The sequence below is a fragment of the Carassius gibelio genome, chromosome A2 (assembly GCF_023724105.1).
Source record: "Carassius gibelio isolate Cgi1373 ecotype wild population from Czech Republic chromosome A2, carGib1.2-hapl.c, whole genome shotgun sequence".
NCBI classification, from domain to species: domain Eukaryota; kingdom Metazoa; phylum Chordata; class Actinopteri; order Cypriniformes; family Cyprinidae; genus Carassius; species Carassius gibelio.
This window is the reverse complement of record NC_068372.1, coordinates 29,248,429-29,265,437: the sequence shown is the minus strand read 5'-3', so window position 1 is coordinate 29,265,437 and position 17,009 is coordinate 29,248,429. Positions and strand designations below refer to the sequence as shown.

The following is a 17,009-nucleotide window of genomic DNA, read 5'->3' as shown; positions in this document are numbered from 1 at the left end:
TTACATAACAGTTCAATATAACAATCATATAACACAAACTTTATGTTACCATGTAAAACTCTAAAGGAAATACTTCTTATTTATAGATCTTATTTAAATCGTATGAGTGTTTTTAAGCTCTTGTAATATTACATTGTTTCATGGAAGCATCTGTTGTGGTGGAGCTTAAACCGAAAGAAAGAGGAGATGATCCGATCAGAGCTTGAAAAAAAGAGCTTTGGACATAATCTTAAACTGCCTGCGAACATGCATTGTGAAGATTTCAGGAAGATTAAGATTTAAGCAGAATACAACAGGACAGAAGTGCTCTGTAAAGATAGAGAGGGGTCAGTAAGATTGTGTTATTCTCATTGAGTCACAAGGGGAGTGAGTGTGAGTGTGTGTGTGTGTGTGTGTGTGTCTTCAGATTTGGCTTTTTGTGAAGGCCATATGTTTCAAAATGACCTCACAAATTAAATGAAATGTTATTAACTATGATATTATACTGTATATGATATTGACTTGTTCTTTTCTATTTGAATAACTAGTTGGGTTTAGCATAAATAAAAATAGGCATTATTAAAATGCAGCTTCTTTGAAAAAAAATTTTTTTTTTAAATGAGTAGGGAGAGTTCGGGGGGGAAAGTGACTCTCATTAAAGCAATGTCATATCAAAATATTAATAGTCATGAATATTTTTGTTGTTTTTGAAATATTAATATAAATAAATAATATACATTATAATAATTTTTTAATACATATTTTAACAAAAACCAACAGCTTTTAATGAATGCAAATAACTGAGAGAACGTATCAGATATGTTTTATTTCATAACAACATAAACAGAACAATAAATGCATTTACTATTTGTAACTAATATTTCTGTCAAAGTAACATTAATAACTGATTATATAAGAGCTTATTCAAGATGCACATTTCTCTCACAATTTTTTTCATAGTAAATAAAAATAAAATGAGATAAAAAAAAACAAAAAAAAAATAAAGCCAGCACAGTTCAAAACAAAGTTGTCTGAATTCCTAATCTTTTTTTGTGAAATGTGAAATTAAATTTTCCTGATGTCTAATATGAAATTGTTTTAGTGGTGTGAAATAATTCAGTGATAGAGACTGCAATTATGGATGCAATTAAAAGCAAATGCAAGTACATTTTCCCTGAAAAAACATCACAAACAAAGAAAAATATTTACAATATGCATCACCTGACAGAATAGAAAAAAAACCAAGAAATCCATGGAAATCTGAATGTATTATAATGCCTGTGGGATGTTTAGTATCCTGAGGTGAGGTTTTGTTACACACTTTGTGATTTATTTTGTTTATTTTAGTTTTACCTGAATCAGAGCCGATCCAGGAGAACCAGAGCCGGTTCTAACCCAAACCCAGAGTCTACACCGCACACAGGGTCACAGAGGCATCAGAAGGGATTGAAAAGAGCCGTGTTCACGCTGCCGCCTCGCATCTTTGGCTGAACAGCACTTCCACGACCTTGGGGTCAGCCAGGGTCGAAAGGTCACCCAGGTCTTTTTCATTGCGGGCGATCTGTCGCAGAACTCGACGCATGATCTTACCTGCAGGACGGGTGAGAAGCTTGAGTTTAGGAGCAAACGCAGAGACGTGGGGAGAAACTGAAAAACGCAAGATCCCAGTACCTGAGCGTGTTTTGGGAAGCCCTGGAGCGTTCTGGATGAAATCTGGGGTGGCGATTGGTCCGATCTTCTCCCTCACTGAATGAATAGCTCACGTTAGGAAGCATGGAATAGATTCCGATTGTATCTTCTCTAATGTGATCATGAGCTCTGACCTTTTCTCTTTAGTTCCTCCATCAGCGTGCGGTTGAACTCTTTGTGGTCTTTCAGAGTGACGAAGCAGTACAGACACTCTCCCTTCACTGTGTGAGGCCGACTGACCACCGCAGCTTCAGCCACTGACGGGTGTTCGGTCAGAGCCGCCTCCACCTCTGCTGTGCTCAACAGATGACCTGAGACAAGAGACACCACACAGAAATAATCACTGCTGTTCACAGCTCCGGGGTCAGTATGACTGCTCTTATAAACAATGAATACTTTTATTCGGCAAGGATGCATTCAATTGGTCAAAAGTGGCAGTAAATGCATTCATGAATCATGGTTTCCACCACAATATGAAGCAGCAACTGTATTCAACATTGGCATTCAAACAGAGAGTAATAATTAAAAAAGATTTCACAATATTACTGTTTTACTGTATGTTTGATCAGATAAATCTAGACTTGGTGAGCAGAAGAGATTTCATCAAAAACATTTAAAACTCGTAATGTTTCCAATTTTTTTACAAGTGCATGCATATAGATAAAATATAGATATAATATTTATATAGACATAAATAAGCTGCTATCTAGTATTTGAAAAGATACCTTAAACTATTTGTTTTATTAAGAAATGTCCTGTTTTGCATCTTGCACATATTTAGTATTTCATACATATTATTGCACTTGGAAAACATAACATAGTTATAGCAACTGTATGTAGTTTTTTTTTTTTTTTTTTTTTTTTTTTTTTTTTTTGCGACATTGGAGTCGAATCCAGTGTTGTAAATACATCACTGTCGTGATTACATTTGTTTCTGTCGATTTCATCCTGGCTCACCAGAACACACGTTTGGGAAAGAAACAGAAGCCATACGTCTTATTAGAAGTCAGTGTACCATCAGAATGATTTTAAAATTGATATTTCAGGGTAAAAAACAAACATACAGTAGCTTCTGGAATGCTGAGAAGGAGTTAGGAATAGTAGCCTAATAATGTGTCATCTCTGATGGCCAGGAGACACTGAAACACAGTCTCACCAGAGACATTCAGCATGTCATCGATCCGGCCGGTGATCCAGTAATATCCGTCCTTGTCCCGTCTGCAGCCTGAGGACAGAAGGACACTCGGTTACAGTAACACACATCCCTCATGCTGTAAATAGTAGCTGCTGAAGCTTGGTGACTCTGCTGAAACAGCCACATGGTGACTGGTAATGTACTTGTGACAAATGCATATTAAGAAACTGCCTGTGATTCAGTAAGATTGCTTTTGGATGTAAAGTAATGCATTACCTTATGAATTTACATCATAACACAAAAGTTACTTTTTCAAACAAATAACAGAATTATTTACTGATGAATCCACTTTTAATTTTACCCATACAGCAAAAAAAAAAAAAAAAACAACAACGAAAAAAAAACATATTGTACATTGTTTTTTTATTTTATTTTAATTTCATCGCTTTCTGGAAGAAACATGCAAAGCAACCTTACCTTCTGAATTTACATCATAATACCTAAATTACTTTCAATTTAGTAACTTGTGTGATATTTAAAAAAAAAAATATATATATATATTTCAAAATGTATTCCAATTTTACAGTGTTATATACACATTCACAATTATTAAAAAAAAAATATATATATTTTTTTTTATAGATGTGTATGTGTAAATAACACTGTAAAATTGGAATACATTTTGAAATATATTCTGGCCTATGAAAGTTGAAATTAAATATATATATATATTTGCCATATGGACTTCCAGACGTGAGAGAATGTGACACAAAATTCTATAAAAAGTAACAATCATAATCCTTAACTTTTGGAATAATGTAACATTCCACTTTGAAATGTAACATTCACCAAGAATTTTTCTTGATATGGATGTTTTGCTACATTACCATCTCCTGTCACATAGAATCCTGGGAATTTTCTGAAGTAGGTGCTCTCGAATCGCTCCTGATTCCCGTACACACCCCTCATGATTCCCGGCCAAGGCTTCCGGAAAACCTTCGACCAAAACATCAGTTTCTAGTCAGAATAAACTGCCACGGTTTGGAATATTTAAACTACTGCTTGATCTTTAAAGATGAAACGTTATCAGGGTTCAGAAGATCATTCGATGTTTACTTTTTAACCAATCTAAACCTAGGATGAAATCTCACCAGGTATCCCTCTGCCTCGCCTTCTAATTCTTCTCCGTGTTCATTGAGAATGGCAGGCTGGACTCCAAAGAATGGGCAGGTCTGCACAGAGAGACAACCGTCATCCATCCCCATTTAAACCGATACACATTTAAGATGTGATTAGTGAAGGTGGATCTCAGGAGACTCACGGCAGATCCAGGCTTCAGTGGTGTAGCAGCTGGAAGTGGAGTCAGAACATGGCCACCCTGCCGACGCAACACACAGAGTTAACTCATAACTTATTATTATTATTAAGTGTCTATTGTATGACATTTTATGCAAGCAGTTATGCACTTTAAATCAGCATTTTACTACAGTTAAAGGGGGTTTTATGCAACTTTGTTCCAAAAAAACGTGGTTTTGATTGTTAAAAATGTTTTACCGTCTCTGTTTGCCAGAAGGTGTCGATAACCGGACAGCGCTGCTGACCCACAACATCATAATACCAAAGCCAAGCCTCCGGGTTTATGGGCTCACCTACTGTACCCAACACACGCAAACTGGACAGATCAAACCTGAAACAGACAGAAACAAGATTACTAAGATAACTAGTTATACACACTGCGGTGCAATATTTGTACAATATCCATGTTTAAAGCACATACTGTGTGTTGTGCAAAACGATAATGAAAGAAGGTAATTTTAGGTTGCACTAAAAACCTTTGATAGTGTAATCTCTCTATGAGCATAATACCACACTGAGAGATGTGTGAGATACCAAGAGTTCAGCACTATTGGCTACTAGTTAACCATTTAACATCATCTGTACCAGGTCTAGCAGGACTAGTTGACCTGTTGCATTATCTTTAATAAGTCAATTTAAACATCCTGTGATTCTGAAAAGGTTCAATGAAGGATTTGGTTTGCTGAGGCCTCCAGCTCCCCCTGGAGGACAGCCCTTTGTACAATACAATAATATTTATGCATGCAATTATTAATTACTATTATTATATAAATGCATTTATTATTACATAACGTCAACAATAATAGCTGTTATTTTCTATATATTTTTTGTCATAGGTTGTGGATAAACTATATTTGTATAAAAAATAACTTTTAAAGTGATGTATAATATTTTATAAGTAAAAATGTTAATCGTATTTGTGTATATATATATATATATATATATATATATATATATATATATATATATATATATATATATAATATTTGTAGCAACAAATGCATTTAAAAAACGAAATAATAATAATTCTAAATTGAATAATTTTTACTATTGTTGTTTACATCTTTTACTTTCTAAAAGGTTATAATCGTCTTGATGGATTTGTTTCTTACAAACGTGCATCTTTTCACTACTCAAGACATTAACTGATGGACTGGAGTGATGTGGATTATTGTGATGTTTTTATCAGCTGTTTGGACTCTCTTTCTGACGGCACCCATTCACTGCAGGGCATCCATTGGTGAGGATTATGAGGATACATATGGATGTGTGTGTGTTTGTTTGTTTGTGAATGTGTGTTTGTTTGGTTGGTTGTGTGTGTGTTCGTTTGTGTGTGTGTGTGTGTGTGTGTGTGTGTGTGTGTGTGTGTGTGTGTTTGTGTGTGTATGTGTGTGTGTGTGTGTGTGTGTGTGTGTGTGTGTGTGTGTGTGTGTGCTCACCGCTGCAGTGGTTCTCTCCCGTATTTCATCAGCAGTCTTATAGCAGTGGGTGCAGTGTAGAACTTGGAGACTCCGTACTTCTCAATGATCTCCCACAGTCTGCCCACATGAGGATACACCGGCACCCCTTCGAACTACACACCACATCACTCTCATTCAAACTGTTTGTGGTAAATGATCAGATTTACTTGATATTTTTGGAAATTACAGTAAAAGCTATGCTGAATATTGCAGAAACAAGTTTACTATTTACCAGTATCTGCATCATATTTCTTACCAGCACGCTGGTGGCACTGTTGGCTAGCGGGCCGTACGTGATGTAGGAGTGGCCTGTGATCCAGCCAATGTCTGCAGTGCACCAGTAAACATCATCATGGTGATAATCGAAAACATATTTGAAGGTCAGTGATGTATAGAGCATATAACCAGTGACGGTGTGAACGACCCCCTGTATAGAAATGAAGAAATGAACCAATGAAATTAATACTCACGTACTGCTTAGAGCACACTGTGCAGTATATACTGTATACTGCCTTCCATTTATAAATAAATAAAAATAGTATGTGAAGCAATATGTGCTGCTGAAACTTTTAAATTGATATCATACTAAAAGTGTTGTCACATTGATTTAACAAGTACTGATGGAAATAGGTTACCATTACAAGATAACTTTTAGTACATTTAGCAGCATTTATCTGATCAAAAATACAGTGACAATTTTAAAATATTATTACAATTTAAAATAATAGTTTTTTTATTTCAATATATTTTAAAATGTAATTTATTCCTGTAATTTTCAGCATCATTCCTCCAGTCTTCAGTGTCACATGATCTTCAGAAATCATTCTAATATGATGATTTGCTGCTCAAGAAACATTGCTGATTATTATCAATGTTGAAAACATGTGCTGCTTCACATTTTTGTGATTTTTCTTTTCTTTTCAGGATTCTTTGATGAACAGAAAGTTCAAAAGAACAGCATTTATTTGAAATAACATTATAAGTGTCTTTACTGTCACTTTTGGTCAGTTTAATTCATCAGTGCCGAATAAAAGTATTAATTTCTTTCAAAAAGAAAAATCAGACTGAGCTGAATCTGTACACTGTAGTGTATGCATGTACTGTACTGAATATAATACTTCTATATTTCTAGGTGAGCGGTCCCTTGCCTTGGGTTTTCCGGTCGAGCCGCTGGTGTAAAGTATGAAGAGAGGATCTTCTGAGTCCATCCACTCCGGCTCACACTCGTCTGACACACCCTCCATCAGATCATCCCACCAAATGTCACATGATTCATCCCATGGGGTCTGGAGCACACACACACACACACACACACACACACACACACACACGACAATAGTTTGGACATGATTTTTCTAGAGAGTAGGATATGAGAGGTTTTTAAATTAATAGGAAAATATTGCCATTATTTACTATGCATATATATATATATATATATCGTTTTTTCTTCTAAAAGTAGGAACATTTTGCCATAATTTACTTTCCATTCAACAAAAACGCATGGTAATTTTTCATGCTAGAAAAGTATCAAATAAGTTAAAACTGGTCTGTTTGACCAACCTGTAGTTTGTTGGAGGCATCACTGTTTGTTCTGAAGGCATGATGTCTGACCACCACACACTTCTGAACACACAAGTCCATGCTGAGGAAGACAGAGATCACATTATGTACATAAAATTATATTTGCAAATTGACTGTGGCTGTGATGATTAGGCAGATGAGGACTTAACCATTAGGCAAAGGTAGGCGACCGCCTTGGGCCCCCAAAAGCCAAGGGACCCCTAAAATGCTTGATGCATGGACGCACGAGTGGTTGGTGTGGTGTTCATTACCAACTGTCAGAATTTACTGTTTTTTAATTTTGATAAATTTTTGATTGATCCATTAAAAAGGAATACAGAAAAATAGATTTGAAAGCACAGAATTTCGGCCCAAGAATGACATTTTTGTTAACTTTTTAAATTATACAAGTTTCATGATTTCGATTAAGTAGACATGATTTTTGATTAATATTTTAATATAACCATCCAGAAAAATGTAAATGTAAAAATGGATAAAAAAATAAATAAATGGGTAAAAATAAAACAGATTTCATAGGGCCCTACAAATGAAAATATCATGCATATGAAGCTATATTTGAATTCTAAGCAACAGTGTGTGTTATGTTTATTGTTTTAAGTCGAGCTCACTCGTTTCTGTGAAGGACCCAAAAAAAGAGAAAACATCACACTTACTTTCCACACAGGCACACTTCATGTTTGACTGAAATAATCCTTAGATGTGTAAATGTATCATTTCATTCAGTTTCATTCAAATTTTTTAATTAAAATAAATAAAAGAAAATACATGTATTTTAAAGCTTAGAATTATCCTTAGACAATTGCTTAGTGAATGACCTCAAGCACCACCTGGTGTCCAACCTAAATGTGAACAAGGAGTTTACAGCATAAAAGAAATCCATTATTTATAACGTACATGAAAAACTTAACACCACTATGACATATTGATAACACTGAACCTTTTATAATGCTCTTAATGACATGTCGATGCATACTGTATGCATTAGTGTGTGTGGTGGTGCTTATGGGGTATGGTCAGGAATTTGCCTGAAAGTGATTAACGGGCCTCGTTTTTACCTAAATGATTTATACTTTATTTTAATATATATTAAAAATGTATAAGGTGTGCATTGTAGCTGACACCTAAATGAACACATTACAATTGTTTTATGACTGCAAGTCTTTCTCCTCAAATGCTATTGAGCTTCAAATTTGCTTTTGAGCCCATGTGCAAGAGTAGCATAATTTACATATGATTTACAGATAATTTTAATAATATCAAACATTTAATACAATTGTACATTATGGCTGCAACTACATGAACAATTACAGTTGTTTTTTATGAATATAAGTCATTCCCTTCAAATGCTACTGACGTTAGAAAAGTGTATACCAATATCGCATGTAACTTTAGAGACGGTCCTTAAATTGAGACTCGTCCAACGTCCAATGTCAAGTCAACTTTATGTCTGTTTTTTTTTTTTTTTTTTTCGTTTTCGTTTTCTTTTCTCTTCGCTGGATTGATAATGTACTCTACCCGGGCATAGATGTTCATCCATCAATCATGAACAACTCTGGGAGTTGGTGCCCTACTCTGCGTCTAGGGAGCGACGGTACCTTTAATATTTCAGACACTAGTCCATATCGAGATTTGATTAAATGCTCTACTTTTGATTTATTCATTAAAAAATGGCCGAATTCCTTGACGTTCTGCTTTATACAGCAAGTTCCATTTCCGCTATTCAATCCATGTCGCTTTTCAAACGGGGTGAATTTATGAATGAAAGTGTGAAAGTTCTGACGCAAAACGAAGTTGTTACGTATCCTCACGCTTTTTAAAAGTGGATAACTATGTTTGACAGGTGCAATATTTGAAAATTGAAAATTATTAATTTATTTTTTAAATTACATTATATCTGAATATATGTCAGAGTTCGGAGCGTGTTCATGAATCATTTGAGTCAGTTCAGGAGTTCGGAGCGGGATCGCGAATCATTTGAGTCAGTTTGGGGATCGCAAATCATTTGAATCAGTTCGGGAGTTCGGAGAGGGTTCGTGAATCATTTGAGTCAGTTTGGGAGTTCGTAGCGGGATCGCGAATCATTTGAGTCAGTTCGGGATTTCGGAGCGGGTTCGCGAATCATTTGAGTCAGTTTGGGGATCGCAAATCATTTGAATCAGTTCGGGAGTTCGGATGGGCTTCGGGGATCATTTGAATCAGTTCGGGAGTTTGTAGCGGGTTCGCGAATCATTTGAGTCAGTTCGGGAGTTCAAATCGGATTCGCGAATCATTTGAATCAGTTCGGGAGTTCGGAGCGGGATCACGAATCATTTGAATCAGTTCGGAAGTTTGTAGCGGGTTCGCGAATCATTTGAGTCAGTTCGGGAGTTCAAATCGGATTCGCGAATCATTTGAATCAGTTCGGGAGTTCGAAACGGGTTCGCGAATCATTTGAGTCAGTTTGGGGATCGCAAATCATTTGAATCAGTTTGGGAGTTCGGAGCGGGATCACGAATCACGAAAGATTCGCGCTTGTACATTTTCAAATTGGCCATAACCTTTAATTCGTTACTGCCAACTGGGGTGGCAGCAGGGGTGGCAAGGCTTTCGCCACCCTATGCCACCCCGATAGATCCGCCCCTGGTTTCTAGAGCATTACTATGTGGTTGTTAAGGCATTTTTAGAGGTTTTTGCTCATTTGTAAGCTCATATGAGTAAGAATGAATAATGATAGTAATGTTTGCACACATGTTCTCATCATGGCATTATTTACATTTATGCATTTAGCAGACGCTAATCCAAAGCGACTTACAGTGCATTCAGGCTAACATTATTATTATTAATTTTTTACCTAACATGTGCTCCCTGGGAATCGAACCCACAACCTTGTGCTGCTAACGCAATGCTCTAGCAATTGAGCTACAGGAAAACAGGATTAAGCCATTTATTGAGTGACACCGTCAATAATCATAAATGATTATGCACCAAATCAACAACATCATCATTCAGTCACAGGCTACACAATTCACAAGCTGTGTTACATGCTTGCCTGGCAAACCCTGGCAGTCTCTGACTGGGTGAGTGCTCTGGTGTGTGTGTGTGTGTGTGTGTGTGTGTGTAATGGATGGGTGAGAGGTTGATGTAAACAAACAGGGATGTACCTCTCCTTACAGCGCTCCAGAGCTTCAGACGCAATCTTCTTCAGATTGATCAGCTTGTCACCCCTGTAAACACCATCTGTAGGACACATATGCACACAGAGAGAGAGAGAAAGAGCAAACACATGAGATAGGAAGAGAAAGATAGACTGTAGGAAGATGCACATGATTGTATCAGTCCTTCAGGAAACAAACAAGTTTATTATAGGTACCAGTTTGCTGGAATCATTGACTCTGGAGAAGAAATCAGACAAAGCTTGTGTGGTGACAAAATATCATTGAGTTTATATGTAGAGGCTACTACTACCCGAAATAAAATTATAAATATATATATGTATACTGTACATCCTTAGCAGCCTGAAATAAAAACTAATGCAACTATTTAAAGATACAGCTGGATAAAATCAAAACAATCACCCTCCTCCTAAAAATGACTTGTAAACTCAATCAAGTGGAGCTAAACACCTTCTCAATGGCACACCAAGCCATTTGACGTTCAACTGTGCTCAGCTGATTAAAATGTGATTCAGACTTCGCCGACAGTCAAAAGTGTGACTACAGATCTCTCGTCACATTATCTCTGGTTATCACGTACTGTATTTCATCATTCTCATCGTGCTAAACAAAACAATCCTCGTCAATAAAACACTTAATGTTACCTGCTGTTACCAGGATGTTGCACTGAGCATCCATGATCCTCTCGCACAGAGACTCAGACGAGAAACCTGCAAACTGAACGAGGAAGACAGGAGAGAGTTAGACGCTTCTGCATCTGCTTTCATCTTTATTTCTCAAGATAAATGATATGGATATCTGAGGTTCCAGAACAAATGATCAGAATAACAGCCTGGCTGAAATGGGGTCATCACACAAACATAAAAATAGGCTTTGATATCAGATATATAGAGAACCCTTGAAAGCACTTCAGTGCTATTTTAAACTCTATATACAAACTTCACATGGCTGAAGAGGCTTGGCGGGCAGAAATAGTCCTGGCAGTGTAAATGAGGCTGCATTCATTTCATGCATATCAACGATACTGTGCTAAACTCTCCATCTGATCATCCACAAACTTAAACAACCACCCTCAGTCCATCCAAGATGTAGAAATCTAGCATTGCATCACTTCCTCAGCAATGGATGCTCTGGAGTGAATGGGTGCCGTCAGAATGAGAGTAATCCACAGCACTCAAGTACATCAGTTAACGTCTTCTGATGCGAAAAGCTGTGTGTTTGTATGAAAAAAATCCATCATTATAATGTTTTTAACTTCAAATCCTCACTTTGGCCAAATAATGAATCCATAATCCATAATAACGCTTCCTCCAGTGAAAAAAGTCCATCTCCTTTTTCATCTTTCAAAATCCACATATTTGCTTAGAGCAGTTTTGGACTGTTTTGGAAATCTGTGCAGATTTCTCTCATAATTTGAGATGTATTATTAAAGATCATTTGAGAATATTATGGATAGAGGACTCTGGAGTGCCGTGGATCACTTGTGTTGTTTTTATCAGCTGTTTGGACTCTCATTCTGACGGCACCCATTCACTGCAGAGCATCCATTGCTGAGCAAGTAATGCAGTGCTGTATTTCTCCAAATCTGATGAAGAAACAAACTCATCTACATCTTGGATGGGCTCAGGATGAGGATATTTTCAGCTAATTTTTGGATGAACTATTCCTAAACCCAGAATATTTCTTTAATGTAAAACTATACCACAGATCTGTAAAGCTGCTCACCACTATCGAGTGAACAGCCCCGATTCTTGCACACGCCAGCATCGTATACACCAGCTCTGGAATCATGGGTAAGTAAATGGCCACTCTGTCTCCTTTCTTCACACCTGGACCACAGAAAAAAGTACTGTTGTGAATCTGAATGTGTTAATGTAAATGCTCACACATGGATGTCAGGTTCAGCACACTAATATTGGATTTGCATTCCAGAAAATCAGAGCAAATGTAAACCCAGAGGAGGATGATGGTCTTACCCAACAGCTTCAGTGCATTGGCACATCGGCACACGCTTCTCAACAGCTGGATGTAGGTGATGGTCTGGTGATGAGTAGGTGAGTTCCCCTCCCTGCAGGAAAAACCATTAGCAAATAATGGATTCATGGACTTCATGATGCAATAAAGTGTTGCTGGCCTTTTGAACATACTTTATCAGACACATTAGGCACATAAATACACAATTAAACTAAACTTGAAATTCAAGTGATTTTGCAATTCTGAAAATTCTTCTATTTAGCATTTAATACATCACGATAAATAATATTATCAGCAATTTGAGTGAAAAGTTGAATGCAGTGTTAAACTATCAACAACTGTTTTCATGTAATGAAATAAATCTGAAATAAAATAAAACAAATATTAGATTAATAACTTGCACTTAAAAAACACAAATGAAAATGTTGCATTAACAAATAAACTAAATATATTAGTTTACGTACTAAAATTACTTTTATAGTCATTTTACTCTTATATAATATTACTAATATTAATAGTAATATTTATATATATATATATATATATATATATATATATATATATATATAATCACTATGTAAAATGATATTAAACAAATAGGAATATTAAAAACATAAACAAATAAAATTTTAAAAAGTGCAAAACTGAAAATGTTAAAAATTTCAATATTAGTTCAATAATAATAATAATAATTATATAATAATTTTTAAAATTAATAAATGCTATAATAGTATATAAGGAATACTAAATAGTACTGTTTGGGGAAAAAAGAAACCTTTTTAACAAATACACGATTTAACTTTTTTTTTTTTTTTTATACAATAGCATTATTTCCTCCAAAGAGCTTCTTGTGCTTTAATGGAAGTAAAAAATCTCACATGATCAGCGACACTAAATTACTCGCATCTGAATTGTCATTTTATAAATAATGCATAATCTGAAACAATTTCTCTTCGTTTTATGCCATAATATTAATTTGTTGTTTTCAACACTAAAACTGTTTATTCCCACACAGAAATTAGACTTTGATAGTCAGTGTGGTCTCAGACTTTTGGACCCCACTGTACGCGTCTCATTTTTACAGGAATACGGTTGTACTTTGGCTCTGCGTCCTGCATTAGATCTGAATGTCCGTCGGCTGTTCGTTTGGCCAGTGGGCTTCATTTATTGCACAAGTCAATTCAGCAGATTGTAATATGGCAACATGTCTTGCTAACTACACTTCAGTCTTAGATTTTTTACGTTTTCTGAAGACAATTAGTTTGTGCAAAAGATGCTGCTTTTAGGTTTGTAGCTTGTGTGCAAATTCACGCAACACAAGGAACACTGAACTCTCAATGAAAGCTTTCAGTCTCGGTTTACTGTGCAGCTGCACCTGGCCGTCCAAAAAAGGAAAGATCAAGCTAAGCGACCCCTTAGGTATGAATAGATGACAGCACAAAGAATAGATGCTGACCTCTGTTGTCGCACATTGCATCATATTTTGTATTACATAACAAAGAACCCATATGTTTGAGGATATGTAGTGTTCACAGTGCTTTTAAGAGTCTGTGTGAAGTCCTCTGTCCTCCATTAGCAACTGATGGTTAATGTCTAACTGAAGTGTGGCCTCAGCATGGCTCTCATGCTTCAGTTCTTGGCATCTATCAGGAAACTCTCTGCCAAAACCACCTCATGTAACGTGCCAGAGAGAGACAGTCTAGACTGTCAGAACTACAGCCGCAGGAATCTGTCCTCATAGCACGCTTCTGTTCTCCCATGCAAACCTCTTCATTTGATATTATTCATATGTTTAGATTTAGATTACCACAGACATTTTTCTATTGACCTAAAATCTTAATAAATACTAAATTGTATTTTGCTTGAATAATAATAACAATAATAATGATGATAATAATAATAATAATTATATATATATATATATATATATATATATATATATATATATATATATATACAGAGAGAGAGAGAGAGAGAGAAATTAAATAATAAATAATACTTTTTTCCTTTCTTTTTTTTGACTGTTAAATTAATGAGAATACATTAAGAATAGTGTAATCTGTGTAAAAAAAAAAATATATTTTTTTATAATAATAATGTTGCTGTAGAGTTTTTATATAGATTTTAGGTTTAGAAGTGCTAAATAGCCATGAAAACAATAATGCTCCTAAAATTGTGTTATATTAAAAATGCACAATATATATAATAATATGCAAATATGTGTAATAATAAAATAGGCACAATAAACTTTCTTATTTCCTTACAAATTTTGGGTGAAATATGACCCACTGTTAGAATTGCAGACGCCTGATTTGATTTGAGTGGTTCTGTATATAACAGCAGTTACATGACACCCCTTGTTCCACGAGACTATTAATACTTCAGAGCACAGCTAACACAAACAACAATGATTATTCTGAGTGCTGCTGAAGCATGTCACCTGCATACAGTATGACATCAAGCCAATATTATATCACTTTGAAAAAATATTGGAAAGAGAGATTCAATCAATCTGGAATTAATATTTGGATGACTTCTCCTGGTTCGTTCATGCAATTCTTACAGGAACCATCTTATCACAGTTTACAGTATGTAATCAAAGTCTTGTGTGATAGCTGGTGTCAAATGTAGGTGACGTGGTTCAATAACACTCATAATAATAATTGTGCACGGCCTCTTCTGGAGCTTCTGCCAAGCCCTACAAGAAAATACTTATAAAATCATATTTTCAACATTAAAAGTACAGATCGGACCTTGCATGAATGCATTAACGCAAAACTATTTAGACTTTAGAGTATTTAGAATTTGAATTTTATTAGAATTAAATGATGTATAATTATAACTTAGTATTATATTTGTAATGATAATTCATTTTATATATTTATGACCATGTTGCAACATACTTACTTTTTTAACTAAAACTGACATTAAAATACACACACACACACACACACACACACACACACACACACACACACACACACTGGTATATTATTAGTAATATTACTAACAATATTAGTATAATATTAATATTACCATATATAACAATAGTAAACAAATAGCCATATAAAAACAGAATTCACACAAAACAAAGTACTAAAATGTCTTAGCATTTTTTTTTAGCAAATTCTTTATATTTGCTACGTTTCTTTTGCTTATGCTTTGACACTATCGGCAGGCCTCAAATGCATCAACTGATGAATGAAATCAATCATGCATTATATGCAGATGTAGTTCTGTGCATCATTTCAGCACAGTGAAAAGATGTTAGTTTACCAGTAGTAAGCCACTTTCTCTCCCAGGTTCCTCTCATGCACGTTTCGGTCAAGGACGTTATAGCAGATGTTGGTTTTTGCTCCCTCCATGAACTTGATGTAAATGTTCCCCTTGTTGACGTCAAAGTTATATTGCAGCATCTGGCCTGACGGAGGCTTCTTCCAGTAAAACTCTTGAGCAACATCAGCCCAGAACTCTGCAATGCATGTTAAATGAACAGGTTTATTGCATCTTACATTGGAGCATCCCTCTCATTTATATGCATGCACCGTTTTACGGTACCTTCAGGCTCCTCTGTTGACTTTTTGTATATGGCAAGATATGCATCAAAGTCTGGCACATGTGCATCAGTGAACAGGCCGTCGGATGGATGGTAAATCTTCTCCTCCGTCTCCTGAGGTCCTGGAATGACCCTGTTGGTGGAGTCTGAAACGGGAGACATCTGTCAATCCGTATGAACTGTGTCAGGATAGATGTCAGTCAGTAGATGAAGCTTTCTGGCTGTGCATGTGGTGTGCACCCTTTAATCATGCCCAGTCTGCTCAGCACCGCCTCCACCAATCAGAGCGCTCCATTCAGCACTCCTACTTTTCCATTGGCTGAGCAGCTGCTCGGCTGCTGATCCCACTGCAGAGGGAGGCTCAGCACGAGTCTGACGGATGATCTGCATGTTTACTGAAACACACACACACACACACACACACACGTTCGTTTTTGTGAAAAGTGGGGACATCCCATAGGAGTATTAGTTTTTATACTGTACAAACTGTATATTCTATGGCCCTACACCAACCCTACACCTAACCCTAACCCTCACAGGAAACTTTGTGCATTTTTTCTCTCTTAAAAAAAAACTCATTCTGTATGATTTATTTTGAAAAATGGGGACATGGGTTATGTCCTCATAAGTCACCTTTTCCTTGTAATACCGGTGTCATACCCATGTCATTATACAGAGTTGTGTCCTGATATGTCACAAACACACACAAACACACACACACACAAGTTTTAGTTGACGGGCATAATGGGAACAAATCATGGATTTCATTACAAAATAGTTTTTATAATTATACTTGAAGAAATTAAAGAAAACAAATGACGATGAGGACACAAAACTAACACACAAACAAACCATAAAAAACACAGAAATAAGTGAATAAATATTTGGTTAAATAAAGTCTTTGTGATTTGCATGACTCATTCCCCCTCTGTCCTAACTCTGGATTTTCCTGCCCACTCATGGAATGGGAATTGATGCCTACGCTGAGATTTCCTGGAAAAGAAGCCAGTTTCATTGGGAAAGCGAATCTCGTTTGTTGAACTTTCAAAACTAAGGAATTTCTACTAAACCAAAGACTAGTAGAACATATGCACAAATATTTAATTACAATTACAAATATACTACCT

General features: G+C 35.9%; 1 protein-coding gene across 1 annotated transcript; it reads right to left on the bottom strand.

The window, feature by feature from the left end:
- Nucleotides 1-790: 790 nt before the first annotated feature.
- On the bottom strand, nucleotides 791-16,124 carry LOC127937769 (acetyl-coenzyme A synthetase, cytoplasmic). Its single transcript, XM_052534303.1, has 18 exons — nucleotides 15,885-16,124; nucleotides 15,603-15,798; nucleotides 12,329-12,420; nucleotides 12,078-12,181; nucleotides 10,997-11,069; nucleotides 10,341-10,416; nucleotides 7,180-7,261; nucleotides 6,768-6,905; nucleotides 5,876-6,046; nucleotides 5,599-5,732; nucleotides 4,358-4,490; nucleotides 4,125-4,181; nucleotides 3,955-4,035; nucleotides 3,691-3,799; nucleotides 2,825-2,893; nucleotides 1,803-1,979; nucleotides 1,651-1,725; nucleotides 791-1,569 (listed from the first exon to the last, which is right to left on the bottom strand). The coding sequence occupies exons 1-18, from the start codon at nucleotides 16,042-16,044 to the stop codon at nucleotides 1,442-1,444; spliced, it is 2,055 nt and encodes a 684-aa protein (XP_052390263.1). The 5' UTR covers nucleotides 16,045-16,124; the 3' UTR covers nucleotides 791-1,441.
- Between the last annotated feature and the right edge of the window lie 885 nt (nucleotides 16,125-17,009).

What these genes read in the sequence shown, in the direction of transcription:
- LOC127937769 (XM_052534303.1), bottom strand. Translation starts at nt 16,044, where the DNA reads ATGTCTCCCGTTTCAGACTCCACCAACAGGGTCATTCCAGGACCTCAG. An exon ending in GCTCGACCGGAAAACCCAAG is followed by an intron (nt 6,047 to 6,767) that starts GCAAGGGACCGC and finishes ATTTCTATACAG; the next exon opens with GGGGTCGTTCACACCGTCAC. An exon ending in TGACATGCTGAATGTCTCTG is followed by an intron (nt 1,980 to 2,824) that starts GTGAGACTGTGT and finishes CTCTTGTCTCAG; the next exon opens with GTCATCTGTTGAGCACAGCA.